Below are 25,732 nucleotides of genomic sequence, written 5' to 3'. Positions count from 1 at the left end.
AGCGAGCGAGGGCAGCGATCAGAGGCAGTGAGCAGGGGCAGCGAGCGGTCAGCGGGAGACAGTGGTTCAGCAGCTCAGCAGAAGTATGTCTCAGCATTAATATGGGTGCTATGCAACTCAAATATCCCCCATGGGCTCATCAAGTTGTCCAATCTGAGGCCTGTGAGATGCGCCTCCAAACCACAGATGCGTCTCACAGGAGCGACTTGGCCCTGCCTCGTGTAACCGCAAAGCGGCGAAGACAGGATCTACCTGCACCTCGCTGTCAGACGCCACAACTCTGCTCCATGTGGGCGACACCACACACTCAGAGGTATAATCTGGCAACCCATCCAGGTACAGACCCTGGCTCATCGCAAGTCTGGCAACCCGCATAGATACAAACTGGGCCTCGAGGATAATCTGACAACCCATCCAGGTACTGACGCCACTCAGTGAAAATCTGGCAACATGCATGAGCCTCGAGGCTAACCTGGCAACCCAGCCAGGCTATTAAAAGAAGTACATGCCAGCAGAGGTATTTGTTAACTGTGTTGCAATGTGGCATGGATTTGGGGTTAGCGGCGATGCTAACCAGCGATGAAGTCATCATTCCTGGCAGTAGTGTTCAAAAATTAGGAATAAGACAGCTGGACTAGATATACAAAAACAGAATGTTAAGCCAAAAAGTAGATCCAGGCCTCCCCTTACTCTGGAAAGGGTGGGACGCGCTCCATGTGTGTGCTAACTGTTTGTATCTGTGGAGTCATGGACACTGGATCCTAATGGTAATTTCAAAATAAAAGACCCTCATAATGACTCTTTAGCTGTCCAGGTACCAGACCCCAAGTCCTGGTCATCCTGCCCTCCATGTGGGTGGGGGGGGGGGTTACTATCGCTGCTGGATTCCGGCATCCTTTGGCAAAATCACACCGTACAGGTGCTGCCTTGCTACGCCCCCCCCCACCCCGAGCTGTTCATTTTGAAGGAATTACTGAGGACATGCTGTGTCCCTGTAGGGGGACAAGGCGCCTGCCTGATAGCAGCGGGGCGGCCCGCGGGGGCCGATTGAGGGGTTGCCAAGCCGGACCTCTTCAATCGGCTCCTGGCGGGACGGGCTTTAATTAAATCGAGAGCCAGTCCAAGCCGGGGGAGCGGACGGCCACCCTGAGGAGGAGCCGGTACCGCTGGCTACAGCCGGGACACGGGGAGTGTGTCTGCCAACGAATAGGAGGAGCGCAGTCAGCAGCTAGGCATGCTGGGAGAAAAGTCAAGTCCAGCCAAGCGTGACTCTGGATAAGGCAGTTCAACTTAACACTGCTGCTCCTCTTAACGCTCCAGGTGTTAACACTCCTGCTCCTCTTAATGCTCCTGTTCTATCTGATGTTAAGTTGTTTTTAACACTCATGTTCCTCTGTTCTACAATCCATCCCACGATCAGAAATGTGCAAAATGGCATCATCAAGCAGAAGATAAACTCTGTGCGGCAAAGTGACTGACACGCACAGGGACGCAGAGCCCAGGGGAGCGGAGACACACACACACACACGCACACACACACACACTTTATCTACCTGTGAGTGTATCCCCCAAACAATACAATCAGCATGATGTGCACTGTAAACACCAATGTATAAACAGTGAGTCAAACACAGGAGTGAAATCGCTGATGCAGATCTCGCTTCCCTCACATAAGAAAGGCGTGATGCTGGTTTTTACATCCAAAGCAAGAACATGAGCTGCATGACTCAAAGGAGGAGTTTTCCATGAGACAGTCTCTCGATCGTTTCTATACTGGGGGGGTCAGTGCGGGTGTGGGGGAGCCGGATCGAGGCAGGCGACCTCTCTGATCCTTCAAGACGCTGGATACGGAGAAACTACGAATCCCTGGGCCCCCATCAGCGAGCCGGTCAACACGCATCAAACACACTGTCCGGATCCAAAATGGCGGAGCGGTGCAGAATGCTGTGGACTGGGGGATGGCGTCCGTGCAGGAGGCCCGCCTGGTGAGAACACACACGCTGAGGACCGGGAGGGAGGTCCTGCAGATTAGCATCTGGCGGCACGGGACACACGATCAGCGCCGTGACCCTGATTCGGCGCCGCCCGTGTGTTCCTGCGGCGCGCTCGCTGTGTGATATCTCGAGCTTTCAGACGGGTATCTGATCGTCGGTCGGTCGCCTCTCGCTTTTCCCCCCGCGGGAGGATGTATCGTTCATTGGGCCACATTCCTCTTTCTGCGGGACGTGCGGAGCGAGGAAGCATCTGTAAATAGCAGGGACCTTTCTGCACACACACACACACACACACACACACACACAGACACACACAGGGGACCATATATTTGTAAAAACACGTCTTGTTTTATTCAGAGATAAGTGTGATGCTACAATAAATAACAGATCTGTGGAGGTTCATCACGCAGTGAGGGGGGGGGGGGGCACTGGGGGGGCCTCCTGTTTCCAAAAGAGGGGGGAGGCTTGTGCAACTAAATTCCACCATGACAGATAAAAAGATATTTTTTTTTATGGATGATAGGAGATAAATACATGTTCATGTTTTCAGAGTTTCTTTCAGGCTGACTGTCACTTCTGGCCTGGGGCAATCCAGCTGACACACAGGAACACGGGATCCCAGGGTACAGCAAGATCCATCCATCCATCCATCCATGCAGGAAACCATGCTCAGTACCCTAACTGCCAAGCTCATTCCCACCCGCCCACCTCTCGGCCCAGCTAGAGGCGCAGGTGCGGCCCAGCCATCATTACGGCCCTCGCTCTGCCTGGACCTGACGGAGCGACAGACCCAGTGCTCAGGATACTGAGGCCAGGTCACGTCAGCTCATTGACTCGTGTTTCTGTTCTTGGAACTGCTGACCAGAATGAAGAATAAAAACAAACAAAATCATCACATAAATGGAGAGCAAAAATTAAAAAAATAAAAAACTTGCAACATGAACGGAGAAAAAAAATCTGGCTCAGATTAGGAGAAAAGGCAAAAAGTAAATAAATGAGAAAAAGGGAATCAGGGAAAGAGTCCAGCCTGGACCTCTAGCTTTCAATCAAACTCAGATAAGGCCTTGAAGACACTGGAATTAAAAGGACTGGACATGATTGACTGTAAAATGTCATGCACGCTAACTCGGCCGTGCGAGGTCACAATCGGGTCACTATGGCCGCCTCGGAGTGAGAAGCGTCACTGATGCCGCTGGCTATTCCGCTCCCGCCGTTCAGGAAGTGCCGCATCTAAACAGGTCTGGTGAGGAGCGATGGCTTCCCAGAGCAGGCCCACACATGCGCTCCCTCTTTTACAGCCTCCCACACGGGGCCTGGCTCTCTGCCGCTGCCCGGGCCCCTGGGCGGGCACGGGGGTGGTAACGATCCACCAATCAGCGGGAGCTTAAGGGACGAGACTTCGCGGCATGGATTCTGTGAACAGCAGCACCTTCCTGCCCCAGAGAAGAGTTGAGCTATTTACGCATTTCTTCCTCTCTTTTGCCCTTGGGGTGCGGTCATGTTTACTGCTGCTATAAATGAGGCTTGTTTTGGACACCCAAAGCTTCAGTCAGGGGTGCTGTGAAAGTCTATTAGGGGAAAGGAGGAGCGCTCCGACCCTCCTGGGCCAGGCAGGACCCTCCCTCCCCCCGACAGATTAAGTTGCCATCTTCCCACCAGCAATCTGGCCTTCTCTGTATCCTGAGGATGCAGTTCAGGACGGGAGCAGAAAAACAAGTGCCATCCCAAACAAAATAAAAGAGCTACCTCCAGACCACATATGAGAACCGTTATACAGATGAGGCCGCTCCAATGACGGCGCGCTGCCACGAGAGGAAGCAGCCCGGGGGCCGTGCCGCGTGGCGACACCCTGCTGACCGTGTCACATCCCTTCAGGAACGCAGCAGAGGCCTTACCTCACGGGCTAAGCTCCTTGGGGGGCGGGGCCTAACGTCAGCCGGCCCAGAATGCATCTGTGCTCCCTTCTCTGGGGCTTATTTCGGAGGATGGCCAGGCCATGAGACAGAGCAGAGAATCAGAGCACAGACGGGGGTGGGAAGAACACGTGCATAAACCAGTAAGGAAAAGTGATCAGGTGCCAAAAAAAATCTAATAAACCCTGACCTCCCCTCCGCATCCACTGGTTGCCTGTGGATGACTCAGTTGGCTGGGCGGGACAGGTGGAAACTCCATTATCTGAGTCGCTTCTATTAATATCTAGTAAAACCAGGAGCCACGGTAGGGGGGGGGGTGAAGGGGTATCAGAGGGGCCACAGGCAGGGGCGGGGGGGAGTGGGGCAAAGGGGGGGTGTAAGGCGGACCCACCGACAGGGCTAAAGACAGCAGCTGGGATAAGCAAGAGTGGGGCCAGCAGGAACGAGAGAATGAGGGCCCACAAAAGAAGGATGGATGAAGGGTGGAGGAAAACTGAGGGATAAACTAAGAGATGGAGGTAGGGATGTACAAAGGGATGTACAAAGGTCACCTCCGTGGCGTTACTGCTGCATCAGTACCAGATCGGCGTCTCCCCGGGTGACACCCAGCAGGCCGAGTGCCTCTGCAGAAAGCTCACCCCCCCCCCCCACCCCAGATCCCCAACCTCCACCGCCAGTCCAGTCCTTAAGTCTGCCACCCAAGTTTCCGGAAGAGTTTACGCACCGCTGGGCTGAAACGGAAACTGAGGAGCGAGACTAACAGACAGTTGTTTGGGGCGGGGGGGTGGGGGGGCGTGTTCCTAGAAGGCAGGATCTTGAGTGTCGTGATGTGATTTGGAGACAAGGCCCCTCTAAGACTTTTACTTCAGAAAGCAAGACAACAGGGACCTTTGTGATCAGGAGCAAAGAACAAATAAGTGAACGACAAGCTGATGTCAGTGTAGATACTTTGTGTGTGTTTGCACACTGTGTGGCATCCAACACACACACACACACACACACACACACACACACACACACACACACACGCACACACACGCTCTCTCTCTCCTAACAGGCCTTCTGTACCTCTACCATAAATACCTTTGGCTCCCCACTGATCCTGGGGTCCCTGAAACAGTTCCCCCGACAGAATGGCTGATGACAGCTGGACTTGTTTATGGTCATGGTTAATCTTAAGGGATCTTAGCAGAGGTTTGCACTGATCACTCACCAAAGAGAAACCAGCTATTCTACTCGTTAAGAACAAGTTCAGCCATGCAAGCTTTTCAGAAGCTATATAAAAGGGTAAAGGGCACGGTCCATCGCCTCAGCAGATGCTGCGCTGCCTTTTCCATGTGACCCCCAACCCTGAGGAGAAATTCAGTTCTTCAACCACTACCCCACCTAGTGGACCAACCTGTCGTTGCTCTCCCTGTTTGACAAGGGCAACCGGGCATCTGCAGAATCATACCTTGCTACAAGCTAACATGCTGTACAGCACATTCACGAAAGAAACCCTGATCCATGGTGACCAATGAAGAAGTCACCATAACAGCGCCCCCCGCAGGCTAAAACTGCCAGCATGATGACCCCAGACTGCTTATATCTAACGGTATTTTCGCGTCTGGGGGGGGTGGAGCCAGGAAGGCAGTGGCGATGCTTCTGTGCCTGCCTGTCACTGCCGTAAATGTGGAATCTACCCTGCATGGACATAAAGGATTCAGCTGCACCGGAGGCTGGGGGTGGGTGTTTCTGTGTGTGTGTGTTGCGGGGCGGGGGGGGGGGGGTCTGTACTGAATCACTCCCCTCTTCCTGTCACTTACCATGACACACCACAGACGAGTTCAGCCCCCAAGTAACATGATGATTAGGCAGATTAAGCAAAGGGTTAGGAAGACGAAGATGAGGAAGAGCAAGACGGCTGGGTGAAGGTCACTGAAGCACTAAGCATTCTTTAGCTGACAGACAAAAACCAAACCAACTCCCCCCCGCCCCCCCAACAAACACACACACACAAACAGGGCTGCCTGCTCACTAAACAGTTTATTAGTACATCACACACGCAGCTTCTGTTACGCATCCTGCTAACAGCTAGACTGACGTCACCGAAAACATACAAAAAACAAGGAGCCTAAGAGCTTCTTAAGGCTATTATATAAAAACCAAAGGCTTAAGTCAAAGTATTTCAGTGTTAACAGAAACTGGCAGGAGTGAAGGTTTACGTTCCTACTAGCAGTGAACTAGAATAAGCAAAAGGATTAACTTTGGCTAAAACCCCGCCATTATAATCAATGAAAAACAAAATAAACACGTATAAAGAGAAAACACTGCAAACAATCAAAATAAAAAAGGAAAAAATACAAAAACAAGTAAAACAAGTATTGTGATTTCTGAATCGTAATAAACATTTCTTACAAGTAATTTTATTTTTAGTTAACTAAAGCAGTACACGAATTTAGGAACTGATGAGAAATACGTCAATTTGCAGGCATCATCGTAAAGGATATAGGTGCAGGTGGCCGATCGCGTTACCCTGCCTTGTTATACAGATTAAACACGGATTTAAAATAGGCCCACAGCTGCCGAGTGTCATTTACGGCTGACGGCGGCCGGAAGTGCGCTGCAGGGAAGCGACCTCGGTTGCCTTTAAATGACAGACGTGAAACGCGGGCCGCGGTTTGCCCTAAACCGGGTTTGTGACGTCATTAAATATACGTTAGTAAATTATTATAAATGTATGGTCAATAAATGCCAGTGACACAGTACAGGATAGGTGGCTGGAACACTTATGGACGGATAGTGAACGTATCGACCTACCTCAGTATTTAATACCATTTTCGAGTTTGACTTTAGAACTTTGTAAACTGCATAAGTAACGCCATTCGATATTAAGACTGCCAACTGGAAATATACTCATTACCAAGCCGTGACGTTAAACACTGATATACTATATAAGTGGCCCGTATTAGTGTCCATAAGATTGTGGAAAATGGCCACACTTTTAGCAATTTCCAATGTATGACAATAATTAGACGCGCATTACGCATAGAGGGATAGATACTGCCGATTTATCATTTACGGTATATATATTTACGGAACTTAAAACATAACAATTTTTAAAAATCACATTAACAACATGTGAATACTGGTATCTATACTATAGTGTCAAAGAAAACCGAAGTCTTTCCCCCTCAACGCTATAAATATTAATTATGCGCTTCAGTGCCCCGAAGGCGAATGTGTAACAGCCTGCAGCACACCGTGCAAACGGCGTCACTGCAGGCAGCTTATAAGGCAGCGAGAGAAAAAAAGTTTTGTGCAACCTTGCGGTGCTTTCGCCCCACCTTCCGGGCGAAGGTATGCCGGCGCTCGCCAATCCTCAGCCGGGACAGGGCAGGCTGCAAGCGCTTTCGTTTCGTCTGCGGCTAGAGCCGGCCCTCCTCTTTCCGACGTAAATCGCACGGCTTCCCACTCGCCCATAAAGCCTTATTGTTTTGGGTCCGGACGACAAAATTACCGCGATCTCGTTGGCAAACTGGACAGGCTGAAGTGCGGGGAGGCGCACGCACGCCGGGCGCATTTGGGAAGGGACAGCGGAAAGTTTGCAGGGCGCGCACCATGATGTCTGGGGGGGCTCCGACTCCTGCTCCGTCCCGCGGATGAACTGGGATCCTCCCGCACAGCACTGTACTTCGCGCTTGTCGCCTAAACTGGTAAGTCTTAAAGAACTACGTGATATTTCAATTTTCAGTACGGTTTGTCTGTACTAGCTATGTAATAGTTTATGTAGCCTAATAGTTTAATAGTTTGTGAGCGTCTTAAATACATTCTTGATCTAATTTTTTTCCAATGGGAAAAAACGCAGACCTGTCGGAGTGTATAAAATGTTCCCGATTTACTGTGTTCTACTTTGTCTGTTAATAAAGTATTATATATAGGATGTAGTATTATTATAACCCGGCTCCGACAACGCTAGATTCGTCAGACAGGTAAATCCATCACGTTAAAATTAATGCTAAATATAACCCAGAAATACCGCCACAACAAATTTTAGACACTGGCTGTCCTCCGTGCGCGTAGGTCCGGCAGCCCTTGGCACTTTCAGGCGGGTTTCGGTACAGTCCAATCCGAGATGACACGCACGATAAGGTGATGACGGGCCCCCGATGGCTCTTACCCGCGTGCGTGTGCGGGCTGGCGCGCCCCCACCGAACCAGCCCGACCGGCGTGACAACACGGCGCACTGCGTGTCACACTTTTGCAATACCGACATCGTTGTAAAATAGGTCTGTTTACAACCTGCATGCTTCATGGCCCCCGGCAAAACATCCGTATCACCTACCAGCTGAATTAGGCAACGGCGTGTATAAATAGATAGGTAGATATTGCTTCTTGGTGTGTGTGTGTGTGTGTGGGGGGGGGGGGGGGGGGGGGGGGCGGTTTGCACAGATCACATTTGGGGACCAAAATAAAACCTGAAACTTCCTTACTTTTGGGGACACTTGTTCAGGTACCCATTTGGATAACCTCAATTTTATAAAAATCTGTGAATGCAATCAAAAAAGTTAAAGCGCCAAAAGTCTTGTATTTTGGTTGGTTACTTATGGTTAAGGTTAGGGATGGGTAGCGGTTAAGGGTGTCGTTATTGGGATTAGGGTTTTCCCCATAGAAAGGAATGGACGGTCCCCATGTAGATAGGAAGATAGACCATAGACCAACTTGTGTGTGTGTGTGTGTGTGTGTGTGTGTGTGTATATGTATATATATATATATATATATATATATATATATATCACTCCACCCACGTTTCAAAGGAAATATAATGATAAGTAGCGAGAGTCAGACCGCATTGCACAGCGCAGCAGTCAGGCCAGATCGCTGCTTTGTATTTAAAGCAGAGTAATTCATAGTTTGTGCAGTCGGGGGACGTCCTGCATCGAGCAGCACACGCGGAGTGGCTGGTTTCCGCGGATGCACGGGCCGATTCGTTTTCTCCTCTCACCACCAGTTCAAAGGTAATGTGGTCGGATTTGCAGGCAAGTCTGTTTAGTCACATGGGCCGTAAGGCGATTAACTCATAATTTTGTGAAGCCCTCACTGTGCGAGTAACTCCTGTTAAAGCCGAGGTAGAAAGAAGGAAATAAATCAACATTTCGAAGAGCATCACCACGCAGATGAAATCGATTAAAACTGTCAGCAGTTTCTTTAACGGATAACGAAAATATTATTTTTTTAAAAAGAACAAACAGGTAACAGGTAAACAGGTAAAAAATGAATTGTATAAATTAATTAATCGATGTGAATCGCTACGAGGTACATAAGTCAAAGATACCCTTAGATAAATGACAAGCCTGGGCCGCTATGGTGAGCGCGTACCACTTTGTGCTGTTGCGCATTTGCGCAGCCGGTTTATCTAACGCTACAGCACAGTCGCGGCTGTACGGCTGTAATTAATACCACGGGTACCTCCATCACACGGAAATCCGGAGCCTTCTTGCCAAAGTTAAACTAATCTTTGTATCACGACATTAATCCCTTGGCAGATACATTCCGGTGCACATTATAACGTAAAAACATCACTGGAGGTCGAGAGAACGTAAGCCTTAAACATACATATGGATGCTGTTACTAAATTCACGAGTCACTTTACCACAAAAATTTGAGTAATTTGCAAAAGACAGATTGCACGTAAATTGTATCTGTTCTGCTCAACGTGCCGTGTAAAGGCAGCAGGTCAGCTGAGTGCTGGAACAGAGAAGTGCAGTAAATCTGTCACATTAAGAAGGCAATTTTATCCCTATTGCCATAGACGCACTCCTGATACGCATGAGACAACAAACCTAAATAAAACGAAGTGACACTTGATACTGTTACACAAAAATGAGAGATAATGGTTGATAGCTGTGCCATTGAAGCAGATTTCCGGGGCCAATCTTTAGTAAAGATGAGGAATCTGATACAGCAAATCTGCAAACTTTGTTTTGGTAGTTTGTCTAGTTACGAATAAGATAGTGATCTTACCGAGCCCTAACATCCACGGAAAATTGCTTAATCTTTCTGGGAAGGCGTATGACGGCTGTCACGCACTTTCAGAAGGGGGCGGATGTAGAGTTATGGGCATGCCGGGTTCGGCAGTGCACATGCAGAGGGTCGAGTAAAGGAGCAAGCGTGACGGGGGGGGGGGACACTGTAAAGTGCACAGGCAAGGGTTATGTAGTATCCCCAGATGGGGGGGGGATTGGGTGTACATGAATTTTCAGGCAGTGTGCGGGGCATGTAAGGATGTGAAAAGTAGAATCGGGGGTGTGGGGGGGAGCAAACATTCCTTACCCGGTACCTCAGCGATTTTAATTAAAGTTTTGCGAGATGTCGGAATGAGCTTTCAGTGAAAAGCAGCGGTAGGGGCAGAGAGACAGGAGCTTAGCGCCCCCCCCCCCACACACACACACACACACATCAGGTTGGACTGGGGGGGGACAAGCAATAAGAGTACGGGTCAGATCGCCATGACGACGGAAGGGAGGGGGTGCAGAGATCACAATCAGAAAGCTAATAATTCTTTAAAGGAAGCGGAGGGTGATGTGGGGAAGGGGGCAGTGTGGTGTATACTGGGGGGGGGGGGGCAGGTGTGCTGGGTTAAACACCAGCACTGAGATGGACGGGAGATGGGAAAAATGACAAAAAAAAGAGAAAGGGCCCATTCTGTGTGACTGGCAGCGAGGGGGGGGGTTAAAACAGAGAGGCAGTAGCTCTCCTGTGCCCCCACCGCTCACACCTCTGGTCTTTGCTGGTTTTTCGTTACCGGTGCAGCAGTTCTGCGACACAAAGCGCAGGTTCTCTGTTGCCAGTACAAATGTTAAGCGCAGGTTCTCTGTTGCCAGTACAAATGTTAAGCGCAGGTTCTCTGTTGCCAGTGCAAATGTTAAGCTCAGGTTCTCTGTTAATGGTGCAGCTGTTCTACGACACAAAGCGCAGGTTCTCTGTTACTGGTGCAGCTGTTCTGCAACACAAAGTTCAGGTTCTCTGTTACTGGTGCAGCTGTTCTGCAACACAAATCTCAGGTTCTCTGTTATTGGTGCAGCTATTCTATGACACAAAATGCAGGTTCTTTGTTACCGGTGCAGCTGTTCTTCGAAGCAAAGTGCAGGTTCTCGGTTACTGGTGCTGAGGCTTGTGTCAGCCTGTGTGTGCTTACTGTGTAAGTTAGCCCTAGGTTAAAGTCTCCCTAAGTGGGGTGAGGTCACAGGCCAGGTCAAGGCTAAACACCGTACTTCCTGATAAGTCAGACACAGACGTGGACTTTCCGAACAAAGCTTCACAGTGTCTGGCGGAATGTAACAGGCTTCCATGTTACAGGATTCACTGCTGTGGCCACCAGGCCCCTCCCACACCAAATAAGGGGGGCTCCTACTACACCCCAATCCCAGATTAGGAGGGAGATGCTGCGTTGCACTTCAACTGGGAAGTTGGAATTTCAACATTCCCAGTCGGAAATTTCGACTGGAACACCGCCGATTTGGAATTCTGACTCGGAGCTTCTGTAACCCCGACCTCAGTATTCAACAAGGCTGCTCTCTTCATCCACAGAAGTGAAAGCCGTAGTTATATACTGTTAGCATTTACGTCTAATTTGTGGCTCATTAAATCGGTCGTGGACACAGTACTGTCCAGCCGCTATCTGGATACAGCATAATGCATTGTTATTAACTAGAATTGCTAACAATGGCTAACAACAAAGCTGACTTGAACTAGCGCTTTCCAACTTGCTGTACTAGAATGCGCTTAACAGGGGTGACATCATTCCCAGCTTCGACTTCTGACCTCCGAGGTAAATGAATGCAGCATAAGAGTCAGAGGGCAGGGAACGGAAACGGACCGGGGGGCTGATGCGGAGCCGGGGGCCGGGGGCCTGTGTCCCGTCCATGTGCTAGTCATGCAGCGGCCGAGTTCCTGCGGCGCCATGTCTGACCTCCGGGTCCGAATCTGCACCACCTGTGGTACCGGCGCCGTGTGCCTTTAGTGGGATAAGGGAGCCTTTCGCCGTGCGGCACGGAATCTACGTCAGAACCATACAGTAATTATTCATGTGTGAATTTTGGGGTAATGCAATAAAATCCACGTACGTATCTGTATGAATCGCTACCGGGGGCATAGCAGGCCGAGCGTGTGTATGTGTGAGGACAGCCACCCCCCGCCAAGCCCGGGCACACACGGCTAATCTGAACTGGATGGTCCAGGCGGCCAGGGCCGAGTGCGAGAGAGAGAGAGGGAGAGAGACAGAGATAGACAGAGAGAGAGAGAAACAGAGAGAGAGACAGAGATAGACAGAGACAGAGATAGACAGAGAGAGAGAGAGAGACAGAGAGAGAGAGTACCAAAGACACGACCACGAGTGGCCGCTTTCTGGCCCAGCAATGAAAAAAGCGAAGCAGCGTCCTCTGATGTCAGGCTGTAATTACCTCCTGACTGGCCTGTAATTAGGCAATGAGCTCTAACGATGGAGGGCCCTGGGTCGCACCGCCGGGGCCGAGTGGCACAGGAAGGGTTAGGCTTAGGGTTAGGTTAGTAAACATTAACCTCTCTGCCTAATGGCACAGGAATGCACTGGGGGAGGGGCCATCCAGCACCAGCTCGTGCCTGGACATGGCTCCCCCCCCCCCCCCCCAAAGGTGGCCTGGCGGACCAGGACCGTTTGCTTGCCCCCCCCCATCACATTGGCTCCTCCCCTTCTCCACGCCCCGTTCAGCATCCATTTCAGCCAGTAGCCCCCCAGCTTTGACATCCAAGCGAAGGCTCATGCTTTTAATTTCACGTTCCTTCCCTTTCAGTTCCCTGAGCTCCCGCCTGCTTTAATGCGGACGCCTCAGTAACAGATGCAGGAGATCGACAGTGAGCAGGGAGCACTTTTCACGTTTGATAAATCTCACTGTCCGGCACGAGGCCGTACGCCTGCCTGCTGCCGGGGGGGGGGGGGCGGGGGCAGGGGCGGGCCATCTCTCGCTCTCTGTTTCTGTCTCTCTTAGCATTCCACTGGGGCAGTAAATATTTACTTTTGCCGCAAGGTCCTTCCAAGGCTGAAGCCAGGGGCGTCAGGAGGCCGCCACGTAGATTCCCCGGAGATCTCGGGTGCGAGGGCGGGGCCGGGACAGTCGTCAGCAGGTCATACCGCTGTGAGGTCAGCGCAGCGTTACCCGTTTGCCACGGGGAGTTCGGTGCGGGATGCATGATGGGCAACATGCACATCGGAGACCTTCCCCAGGAGCACCCCCTCCTGCTGCTTCACTGCTCCCCCACAGTAATTGGCTGTCAGTGGTGACAAGGCACTTAGGACCGGACCCACCCTAAGAACACGGCAGGAGTTTTCGCATTTGCAGCCATGCAGATGCAGATGGAGAGTGATGATTCTGTGGGGTGGGGTTGTGACATGGCTGTGCTTGTGGCTCGCATCTGTATGTATGTGGGGTGTGGGGGAGCTGTCCTCTTTCATTGAAATAAAGCAAATTTTAAAACCCATATCTTCCCGTCGTTAAAACTCGTACTGTTGTGGTACTGTCGACAGCCCCCCATCACTGCCCGTTAAAGCTGGGGGGGGGGGGGCATGTCTCCTGAACATCTGGCGAAGGCAGAGAAAGATGATGGGGAAGAAGGGGGGGCATGAAATGGATGTGTGAATAGAAGCATGAATGGCGGAACACAGCAGTGGGGGGAGGGAGCACCAAATGGGGACAGGGCCAGCTGCCCAGGGCCAGGGCCATGTTCAGACACACACACAGAGCTGCAGTACCTGCTGTGTTATGATGCTCTTAGAGCTAGAGTTAAACTTTCCAGTGTTAGAGTTACACCCTGTGGTGTTAGAGTTACACCCTCCAGTGTTAGAGTTACACCCTCCAGTGTTAGAGTTACACTCTCCAGTGTTAGAGTTACACTCTCCAGTGTTAGAGTTACACTCTCCAGTGTTAGAGTTACACTCTCTGGGATCAGCCAGGAAACCAGTAAGGAGGGTTATGTACACGGATGTGAGGCCACGCCTGCATGGCGTCTTGCCAACCACCCGCACGGCAGACACGGCTTCGGCAGGCGCCCGTGCCCACAGAGCGGGCCGCACACAGGAATCACACCCAGGGCGGCAAGACGCAAACGTAACTCTCGCATGAGCGAGCAGCATGACAGCCCTTTCTGCACCTTCAAATTAGACTGTGTCCCTTCATTGGGGGGGGGGGGGATGGGAGCTGGTAGCATATGCTAGTTAAAACCTGGACGTTCACTGGAATTCACCGGGACAGAGCAAGCTTTGTTGGTGCATGGGGGGAGCACTGCTCGAACAGGGCTGCCTTTAATGGCTTGAAAAGGAGGAGGGCGCTTGTTTAATGGGGGGGTGATAATTGGCCCCAAGACCCCCCACACCCCTCAGGATGGGGGCCAGGCACTGCCTTCGGGGCCTACAGCTGGGGGTGCGGGCACTGGGGGGTGTACGTGCCCCTTCCTAATTGCACTGACTGGTTTAGATTTGATAAGGGCCTGAGAGGCTCGTAAAGGCGGTGGTGGGGGGGGGGGGGCAGTACTTTCCACATGGCTGGCTCACAAACAATCACACACACACACAGATTGTGTAGTTCGTGCCAAAATAAACTTCTCTGTATACGTCAAGCATTAAGGCGCGAGTAGGGTTCACGATGACAGGCAATGACAGCGCCACTGCGTGGCCTCTGAAATGCACATGCACACACTGGACGGGACCTGAGGACGGCCACACAGGCTGAGCGCGGGTGGGCGGAACCGAGGCTATGCCATAAATGACAGGCTAGCATACAGCCCCAAAAGACGTCTATGTGAGCGATCTTCTGTTTAGCCAATATGAGGACAGAAAAACATAGAGGAGACGTGGCTTCACCTTCTGAGGCTTTAACTCGCTTTAACACAGACAGATATCAAGCCCCTCCCCTTCTGACCACGACCATAACGTGACCTACCACTACGGCAAATGAGAGCCAAACGGAGGTCCTCCTGTATCCCAGCATGCCCCGCAAACACTAGAAAATGCTTCCCCCCACCTGAATAATCAGAAATGGTGAGCGTGACGGATGACCAGGCAGTGAGGACATGGCGGTCGCCCCCCGGGGGGGAGCCGTCAGGAATGAGGAAATGCGACACAGCTGGCTGCCAACAAAAGCACACAAAGAAGTGATTCTGGCTCAGCGATAACGAGATGCTTCGCCGTCGCATCGGCAGGTGACGGGCCCCAGCGGCCACCAAGAAGCTGTTGGCTAAAGCGACCAATAGCTACCGACCAAAACCCGCCCCCCCCGAATCGAACCCTGTGACCCCCCCCACATTCCACATTGTTGCCATCCTTGACATTCCTGCACATCAGCATCCTCCTCCGGAAGCTGGACCTCCTCATAATGCCTTGTCGCCATGGGCAACACCTTGCGGGATTCTCTGTGCTCCCGCCTACACCCTCACGATCTGCCCCTGTTGCCCCCACCGTGCCACAAAAAAAGGCTGGGTGGGAGAGATGGGGTCTGTTTGGGCTTCACACAGCATCTCTGTTACTGTACAGGAGAGTCGGTGTGTTACGGTAACTGAGCTGTCCGGATATGAAGATGCCTGCATACTGCGAGAGGGGGGGGGCAGGGCGGGGAAAGGAGACACGAGACAGGAGGAAGTGTGATGGTAACGCACTCCAGGCATGCAGCTGGCCACCCAGACATGTGGCAGGGAGGGGGGGGGGCCTTTGTCTCACAGAGAAGGTGCTCCAGGGCCAAAACACACACACACACACACACACAGCGAAACACAAACAGAAACCGGGGCCGCGTGCCTGTCTTGTGAAACAGCACCACTAAAGTGCACTTAAGAGACTTCAGACTGTACATTCCTGTGCTGCCTGTGGAGGCCATCGATGGACGCAGAGACAGTGTAACTACAGGAAAGGCCTGCAGGGGACTCCCGGCCAGACCGGGCACAGCACAGCCCAGCACAGCCCGACACAGCCCGACACACACGGCAACGATAGTCAGAACCAGCAGCGGCGGCGGCTAAACCTGAACTGCAACTCTGTCAGTCTGTCTGTGACTTGCTGTGACCCCCCCGCCCCCCCAGGCCTTTTTTCTGCCCCGTAGGCGTTTGCTGCCTGACATGGCACCAAGCAGGACGCCGGTACCTGTCTGACTGGTCCTGTGGTCACACACACAGACACACACACAAACACAGACACACACACACAGACACACGCACACACACAGACACACGCACACACACACACAGACACACGCACACACACAGACACACGCACACAGACAGACACACGCACACAGACAGACACACACACGCACACACAGACACACGCACGCACAGAATAAGGATTATGGCTCTAAGGTCAGACCCCCCCCCCCCACCACCATCCAGTAGTCCATGGGGGGGGGGGGGGGGGGGGTGGCATGTAAGAGTGGCTCTCTGGGAGCAGTTTGCATTGCTGCTGGACCACCGTGGCGCCTTCCCAGCATGCCTAATCTCCCGTAGATACAAAGTCAACAAAGCATTTAGACGACAGGGGTTAATTCAAAGGGCTTAAGTGCAGTTTAAACTCCTCCTTGATTAATTGCTGTGGCCCTCGGGGGGGAGGATGGCCACAGTAAGGCTCTGAATGGTTGTGCGACCTTCATGCCCCCACACACGCACCTGCAGAGCCAGTAAGGTGGACTGTCACGTCTTTAGAGAGGTGCTGCACTGTTTCATCACTGTCTATGGTACCTGTTAGCTGAAGCAGCAGAGGATAGGAGCTTGGACAGATGGATCTGCTCAGCCACTAAATGTTAAGTTAAAGTTTAGATTTAACAGCAGAAAATTAAATTAGAGCAGCATCCTGCTTGCTCATAACTGAAAAAATCTCGAGGGGAATCTCGAGTCAGTATTCCGCGCGGCCTGGGGAGGGATCCGCCGGGTTTCCCCCGACGTCGGGATTCTGTCTGCCGTCTCGGAAAGCCACAAATGCCAAACAACTGTGGCCGTCCCCTGCCTCTCACAAAACCAGATCTGAGGGACGCTGCCATGCTGTTTGTGGTGTGTCAGTCGGCCTGGCTCCCATACACTGCAGTCCCGCAGAGGAATCCTCTGTGTTGCACTTCAAATGGACCACTACAGAGACGCAGGGCCCCTGTGCAGCCATATGTCCCTCAGATGGGGCCCCGTCAGCACCGGCCCCTCACACCCACAGCTTCCTGCTCTGCCTCCTCCGCAGGCAACGGTGGAGCACAAGTACGGGAACCTTTGGAAAGTTTCACCCCAATTTTCACCCCACAGGTGAAAACACAGTCTCTAATGTGATGGGCCCTGGGCAGGGTGCAGCCCCCCTCCCGCACTGGGCCCGAGAGCCGGCAGCTATGTGGCGCCAGGTGACTGTGACTCTGAACCCATTGACTGACTCCGGTTGCTCCTCATCCCCCAGCAAGTCGGGCGGGTTCTACCTGAGCACACGGAACCTCGCACGGATTCCCCACATACAGAGCGCACGTGCCGGCCACATGTCTCAGCGCGCGATGTCATGCAGTGGACCCCCCCGTCACCCCGCAGGCCCCTCACTCGCTCAGTGCTTTGTGGGTCTGTGCTGTCATGGTGAGGGACAGTCCTGTGGCATTGTGGGTAACAGGCTCCAGCTGTGCAGAGAAGGGTACAGCTGGGGGGGGGGGGGATATGTAGCATGGGGTTTTGGGATGGGAGATGGGACACCAGAGGTCCCCGCCCGTGGATTTCCTACACCCCCCACCCCCCAACTGCTGCCTGTCCAGCCCCCTCCCCCTTCCAGCCTTGCTGACGGAGCAGTCCCTCTACCTCCCTGTTTTCTTTTCTTTATGAATGGAGAGTAAAAATAAAGCCTTCCTTTCATCCTTTCATCCCTTCATCTCTGTTTTACGGGGGGGGGGGCAAGGAGGGGCTGCTGCATACCACATTGCACTGGCAGTTAAGCGTGACAAAAGCCAACGTGCCAAAGGAGCTCGCCATCTGAGGTGGGGCGGGGGGGGGACCAAACCAGAAACAGCTGGATTTCAGGCCGTCAGTGGGTGGAGTGAAATATGTCAAACAGAGTCACGGGGCTCGCTGGACCCCAGCCAAGGCTGCAAATCACCGACGCCCCCTACAGGCTGCCTGCTGCTCCGCTTTCATCCCCCGGGGTGCCACGGATTGGGTGTGACGGAGAACGAAACCGCTGCAAGCAGTGCACGGGTATTCGCCTGAGGGATAAAGGCCAGAGTGGCACCAAATGAAGGACAAAACACTAGAAGACACGGAACCTTAGTGGTTCTCCCACCCACATGGAACAGTCCAGTCTGATCCTGTCTTCCCAGGGAGACGGGGGTGTGTGATTGTTAAGTAATACTAAACAAACAGCAGCCTGGGGGTTCTGCAGGCTGGGGGCACATTCTCCACTGCCCCTGTATTATTCCTGGGAGGAGGGATGGAGAGGAAAGGGGGATTAGACATGTCTGTGGGGGAGAGGGGGGCATTTCTGCTGTGACGCTCGGCTGGTGTCTTCCTCCAGCTCAGAATGCAGCAGTGCAACTGCTGGCAAAAACTGACATGGCAGCACCTCAGATGAGACCTAGGGCCACCATCGAGTCAACAGCCAATCACAGAGCCCGGCTTAGGAGGGCCACCATCGAGTCAACAGCCAATCACAGAGCCCGGCCTAGGAGGGCCACCATCGAGTCAACAGTCAATCACAGAGCCCGACTTAGGAGGGCCACCATCGAGTCAACAGCCAATCACAGAGCCCGGCTTAGGAGGGCCACCATCGAGTCAACAGCCAATCACAGAGCCCGGCGTAGGAGGGCCACCATCGAGTCAACAGCCAATCACAGAGCCCAGCGTAGGAGGGCCACCATGGAGTCAACAGCCAATCACAGAGCCCGAGGGGATTATCGGGAAGAAATGGGGGGGCCACACGGCAGAGGGAATCGCAACGGCAGCGCTTTCTGGGACGTCAGGAAAACTGGCCTTGGAAACGCCGAACGGCGGCACCTGAGCAAAGGAACGAGTCTGTGAGACTTGCTGCAAAAGCTCATGAAACTTAACCTCCCTATGAACTTAAAATATGAAACCCCTCCATGGAGCTCTTATCAACCCTGGGGGGCAGATGCAGCGTCAGGCTGAGCCACAGATATACGAGAGGACAAACAGTTCCACCCCCAGACTCAAGGCCGGTTCCAAACCTCAGACCCAGGGCTGATAAACTCTGCTCAGACCCCACCTCCCCTCACTCCCTCTCCTGCTCAGCACCCCCTTGTAGTGTGACGTCACACATCATGAATTTAAGGAAAGATTCGCAGACCGCACATGCAGAGTGACCCTGAGCAAAATAAGCAGTTAGGGGACGGAGGGACGGGCAGACAGGGACCGCGCGTGACACGGACGGGCAGACAGGGACCGCGCGTGACACGGACGGGCAGACAGGGACCGCGCGTGACACGGACGGGCAGACAGGGACCGCGCGTGACACGGACGGGCAGACAGGGACCGCGCGTGACACGGACGGGCAGACAGGGACCGCGCGTGACACGGACGGGCAGACAGGGACCGCGTGTGGCACACCGACTCGGTCTGTCCATTGTTTGTGTTTATGACACTTCCTCCATGTTCCTGGGGGGGGGGGCAGGAGAGCAGGCGCATTCCTGAAGCCCGGCTGGCTTCCACGCGCCAGAGAGCCTGTCGTAAACGCGACTCCCACTGCGATGCCGAGCAGAGTGGGGGGGGGGGGGGTGTGGGTGATGAGGTAGTTTACAGCTGGTGTTTACAGGAACTTTTTTGGACTTTGACCCCCGACAAACACAGGCAGGAAACAAGTGGGGTACCGGCAGCGGAGTCAGCATGGTGACAGGGTTGGCCCAGCGGTGTTGTCGGCATGGCGACAGGGTTGGCCCAGCGGTGTTGTCGGCATGGCGACAGGGTTGGCCCAGCGATGTTGTCGGCATGGCGATGGTGACTCAAATTGTAATGGTTAAATATTCAGTGGTGGCAAATGTTTATTCCACAGTGTTTATGGGATGGAAAGACCCTGGTGCATTATGGGAGGCCGGTTTCACGGCTGCTACGAAAGTCACTGGCTTATGATTACCGAGTGGCTTTGGGCTTGTGGTCCAAACATATAACAGGCACTTAAAATTAAGTGTCAATTGATTTGAATAATTTAGCACTTTTTTGTTTAATTGAAAAATAAAGCATATATACATATGTAATTCAGATAAATATGATTTATTTTGAAGATGCCTTTATCCAAAGTGACACACCAGAGAAAGCAGAGTCAGTCGCTGCAGCAGCTGGGAATTGGGGGCTTTGCTCAGGGACCTAGTGGTGGCTTACAGGCATGATGTCCTAACCCTAACCCTAACCCTAACCCTACTGAGCCCCACGCCATTTAAATTTGATGGATGTTTGCATAGACTGACTTTTCCGCCTGTGCTCAGTCTTGTCTGTTGACCACCATGTCTTCTAAATGTGCCTTTGCTCCTGCTTTGCAGGCGAACCGGCCGCCAGCGGCACCATGAAGCTCTTCCTCCCTGTCCCGCTGATCTCCTTCCTGCTCCTCCTCCCGCCCGGCACACTGGAGGGCGCCTGTCCCCAGCATTGCAGCTGCCCGACCCCCACCTCCATCTTCTGCAGCCGTCGGCGCTCCTCCGTCATGCCCCGGGGCCTGCCCTCCACCATCAGCAACCTCTATGTTTTCCAGAATGGAATCGAGATGCTGAACCAGGAGGACTTCTTGGGACTGAACAGCCTGGAGATGCTCGACCTCAGTCAGAACAGGCTGACCGAGGTTCTGGACGGCACATTCTCTCTGCTGTCCTCGTTGCACAACTTGGACCTGTCCTCCAACCAAATAACACACATCTCCCAGCATAGCTTCTCTGGGCTACTCCTCCTGGAACGGCTGTATCTCCACAACAACCAGATCCAGAACATTCACCCAGCCGCCTTTGACAAGCTAGACAAGCTACTAGAGCTCAAGCTGCAGGGGAACCAGCTGGTGGTTCTGCCTCCACTGTACAAGTCCAGCTTGCTGCTCCTAGACCTCAGCTACAACCCCATCCAACCTCCAGACCCAACCGACCTGCAGACACCCAACCTGGAGACACTGAAGATGGCCGGCCTGAGACTGACCGGTCTGAGCGAGGAGCTCATGGCCATGCTGGGAAACCTGCATAGCCTGGACATTTCTGATAACCATTTGAGGGCCGTGCCACCGGCCATTTGGGAGGCGCAGGGGCTGACACGACTCAACCTGTCCCGCAACCCAATGGGCCTACTGAAGGCTGAGGACTTCCAGAACTTAGAGATGTTGCAGAACCTGGACATCAGTAACCTCAACCTGCAGGGCTTCCCGGAAGGATTTGCCGAGTTCCTGCCCAAACTCGAGGTCTTGACGGTGGCTGAAAACCCCTTCAACTGCCAGTGCTCGCTAGCCTGGTTCCCCAGCTGGCTGCGGGGCCGGGAGCTTCAGCTGGGCAGGACACAGGAGACCCGCTGTCACTTCCCGCCGCTGATTGCCGGGAAGCTGCTGGAGAATCTGGATCACGGTAGCTTTGGGTGTCCCACAACCACCACCACCACCTCCACAGCCAGGAGAAGCACACCCCAGCCGCAGCCACTGACCACTCGTCCCCCCACTACGCACGGCATCCCCCCACCACCTGCCAGCGACAAACCCTCTACCAAGACTGAGATCTACGTCCCACCCCCTGTCCCGGCCTCCCCCAGCAGCGCCATGGATGCCGAACCCGGCCTATACTTCTGCCCTTCGAAGATCTGCCTGAACGGGGGCACGTGCCAGCTGCACCAGCGCGGGAACCTGGAATGCATCTGCCCGCGACAGACATCGGGAACCTACTGTGAAATCATCGAGGACCCCCCGCCGCCGGACATCTCGGCATTGGAGCCCGACATCATCCCCCGTGAGGTCACCAGCACCACCATCTTGCTGGACCTGCACCGTTACGTAGAGCTCCGCCCATCCATCAGCGGTGTCCGGCTGACCTACAGTAACCTCTCGGGGCCCGACCGGCGACCCCTGCATCTGAACGTGCCCGCCACCTACCAGGAGTACACTCTGCGTGGCCTTCGGCCCAACTGTACCTACTCAGTATGCGCCAGCCCCCTGGGGGACTCCAGCGGCCGGGACAGCTTCTGCACGGAGGCGCGGACCACCGGCCTGATGTACTTCAGCCCGAAAGCCCGGCTGCATGGCACCCAGCTCACCACCACCCTGGTGCCCGGTCTGGTCGCCCTGGCACTGGGTATCGTCTTGGCAGTGGTGGTTGGCGCGGTGTGCTACCTGCGCAGGAGACGGGCCAAAGAGCACGCCGACTTCAGCTGCGAGCCGCTGCCCCTGGAGCTGGAGGGGGTGAAGGCCGACCCGGACAGCGGGCCACTGCCGCAGAAACAGCCAGAGGTCACGTCGACTCCGCCGGCTGTGCGGAGCAGCCTGGAGTATGAGCTACCGCTCATGCAGGCCCACTGCACGGCCAACAATAATGCGGCCGCTTTCAAACCCTCCTACTTGTGACCTTCGGCCCATTTCGGGACGCCACCCAAAAGCGGCGGCCAGCTTCTCGTCTTACTCGGTCAGTAGCACAAAAGGCGCCGAGATGCCGCCGTGGCGGAGAAGTCGGGAGAGAGGTGAGGGAGACATAAACATTAACCAGGACTGAAGAAACGCCCGACTCAGTCACATGCAATCAGTATGGACTCTAAAGGACCCTACCGGGGTGTCCCTGTGGTGCCTGTCTCTTCACAAGTACTTGCCTCCTGCTCGCCGTGGTCACGCACCGTGTTCCTACGGGCATGTCGCCAGGGCAGCACCTTCTGGGAAAGACCCGGGTGGGCAAGGGCACCTGTGAGGCGGAGTCTGAAGCCGGCAGCTGGCTCTCACCCATGTGACACTTTCACTCACCCTCATTAAGGGTGGGACCTGCACCGAAGGCGAGTTCCCGGTTGCCCGCCTCTAAGGAAGCAGAACTATTAGCAGCAAAGTAAAGATCAGAAGCAGCTCAGCACTATCTAAAGGGCGTTGACCCTAATCAACGTCATGTGATCGGAATGAAGGGGTAAATATTAAAAAAATAAAGAGGTAAACTCTTGGACTTGTTCGACCTTAGGGTTATCTGAAGGTTACGTTTTTGAGTATATCTGGAGTATTGTGCTGTTTTCTCTTACCCTTAAGATTTGACTGTTACCTGCCCCTCTTGCTTGTAACTTAAGGCACTAATCAGTAGGTTAAACTCTTGCAGGATTAAGACCTGCCCGTGTGACGAAGTACATCAGTCTGTTACACAAACGGCATCTTGTTTGAAGGGAGGCGGGACTCTGCATCCCTGAAACACCCCCCCCCCACCCAAAAAAACCTCAGAAACCTCCCAGATATTGAAAATTTCCATCACACAGACGACTGTTATTGTGTGTTATGCTGTGAACCGACGCTAAACCCTTCTCAGCTGCGAGACAGCAGTGCCGTATGAGAAAAACAAACACACAGGAATCCTCAAAGGCCTTGTTTGTTGTTTCTGTCACAGTGAATTCAGTGAATTTTCCTCCCAGAACCACAGCTTGTGAAAAGCTCTGACCCGGCCGGCTAAGACGGCAGCAGCACAAGTGGACTCATTCTCCCAGCATGCCGCTGTGTGACAGCATCACGGCCTCGCAGGGAAGAGGCCACGCCCACATGTATGTAATGTGCGTTTTAGCCCGTCTCCAACGGGGGCAGAGGAATTCAGAGTGCCACAAACGAGCTTACACGCCAGCTGCCGTTTTACTGGCAGAACCTGCACCTAGAACCTGCTGTAATGAGACAGAGAGACCTCCGCTCCCACAGAAAGGCCCGGAAAGAATGATCTTCCCACGCACAGCATGTCGAAACTCTGAAAACGAGCCTGCAAAGTGCCTTAAAATATAGTTCACCACTGTGCAGGGACCACACATAAACCATTAAATTAAAAATAAGAACAAGGTAAATACAGCCCCCTCCCGGTGTGTGTGTTTGCCTACACCTCCACACACACCGCTTAAGCAACAACTGGAAGCACAATGCAAAATGCTGCAGCCATAGAGACAACCTGATGTTTGTCACTAGCGTGTGTGTTTGTGGTTCTGCGGGAACCGCTGAGTGGATCCCCCCAGGCAGACTTTCAGGACCCTGCAGTATTTTGAGGGCCCCTGACCGAAAGGGGCCCCTGACCTGGGATGAGGAACGAGGAACGGAGGGGAAAGGGGGCAGCTTCATTCTCCACGAAGGAGCTGACGGTTTGCCCCAGGAGCCAAGGGGTGGAGGTGCCGGGGTCAGGAGGAGGGCAGTGTCTGGCTGGCCTGAGGAGTGTTCGTACTGTTCCAGCACTTGCCCTGGGGTCAAGCACGTCCATTCGGGACTGGCCTGGGTGACACCTCCCTTGAAGAAGCCCCATTAATCAACAGCGTAAACCAGTGGACTGTTTGGCAGGGAGCTGGGAGGGAGCAAAGACACGGAGCGTCTGTGGGTTCCTGAGGATGGGATTAGGAAAGACATAGAGATACTGGCCTCTAGCGTCAAGAAAATGTGTGAAGAAAGGACAGAAACCAAACACACACACAGCTCCAACTGGAATCACTATTATCACGGCATGAGGGATTGAAAATATGTGAAATGTTTTCAATAAGCTGATTTTTTTCCCTGTTTATTTTGGGAAGCCGTTTTACTTTCTTTTGTCGCTGCCTTACTGTCCGTCCATATCGTTTTAGCGAAAACGTATTTTGTAAGAAACGCGCAAGTAAAAAAGCAATAAAAATGTGAAAACCAAACGCCGCTGTCAGGTGTTTTTCTTTAATATCCCTGGTAACTGGGAGTACTGGGCGGCCAGCAGGGGCTGGTGTGTAGGAGTGAGGAAGTGAATTTTGCAAGTGTCGAACACCCCCCCCCCCGAGCCCTCTCCCCCAGTTTCTGCGTTGCAGTTTGCTGGCCTCCGTTGGACTCCAAAGACTATTTCTTTGTCCGCTTCCTGCAGTTTGATTCCCTTGCAGTGTGGTCTTACCCCCTCTTCCTTCCTATATCACTGCATCTGTCACTAATCTCTGTCTCTCAATTAGTTACAATTTCCTCGCAAAAACCACAAATGCTTGCAGAAGTATCCACTGTTTGAGCACAGAAAACACCAGAAACAATCGTGGGTCACCCTCCATCCATTTGTTTCCTGAACCTGCTTGTCCTATACAGGGTCGTGGGGGGGGGGGGTCCGGAGCCTATCCCAGAGGCTACAGGCGCAAGGCAGGGAAAACACAGGATGGGGCACCAACCAATCAGAGGGCAAAACTTACACCATTCACTCACACAGGTACACCTATGGGCAATCTGGTCACTCCAACTCCAACATGCTTTTGGACTAGGGGGGGGGACCTGAGGAAACCCCACGATGACACTGGGAGAACAAGCAAACTCCACACACACGGGGAGCCATGGCGGAGACTCGAACCCAGGTCCCAGAAGCGTGACAACACTGCTTTGCTCACCGTGTTTGCTTTGTTAAAAATGTTACGGATCCTACGATCACAGGACTTCAGATGTTGGCTCTGTGTTTCCGCTTTGTCGCATTGCCCTGATCTACAGGAACACTTATTATTTCGCAACTTTAACTGCTTCTATCTGTGAAATCAGATGCAGTCCTGGCCCCTGATTGCCTTTTGACTAACAGGAAAGCCATTCCTTTGAATAATAAGGTATCCAGCACAACAGCACTAGCAGGGCAACTGGCTTCTGAATTCTCTGCCACTATATTCTGGTTAAATGGAAAAATATGAGATTACTCTGAGTAGGCTTAGCACACATGA

The 25,732-nt window shown here is 53.1% G+C and overlaps 2 protein-coding genes across 4 annotated transcripts in view; one reads left to right on the top strand and one right to left on the bottom strand.

The window, feature by feature from the left end:
* The window catches only part of LOC111843232 (mitochondrial import inner membrane translocase subunit TIM16-like), an 80,301-nt gene that overhangs the window by 18,671 nt on the left and 35,898 nt on the right, over window positions 1-25,732 (bottom strand). The gene's annotated exons all lie outside the window — the stretch shown is intronic.
* On the top strand, window positions 6,920-24,709 carry vasnb (vasorin b). The gene is made up of 2 exons (XM_023810666.2): window positions 6,920-7,602; window positions 20,404-24,709. Exon 2 carries the CDS (start codon window positions 20,427-20,429, stop codon window positions 22,443-22,445), a length of 2,019 nt encoding a protein of 672 aa, XP_023666434.2. The 5' UTR covers window positions 6,920-7,602; window positions 20,404-20,426; the 3' UTR covers window positions 22,446-24,709.

The sequence above is a fragment of the Paramormyrops kingsleyae genome, chromosome 22 (assembly GCF_048594095.1).
Source record: "Paramormyrops kingsleyae isolate MSU_618 chromosome 22, PKINGS_0.4, whole genome shotgun sequence".
NCBI lineage: Eukaryota > Metazoa > Chordata > Actinopteri > Osteoglossiformes > Mormyridae > Paramormyrops > Paramormyrops kingsleyae.
The sequence above is the reverse complement of the archived record's forward strand: the minus strand, read 5'-3'. Positions and strand labels throughout refer to the sequence as shown.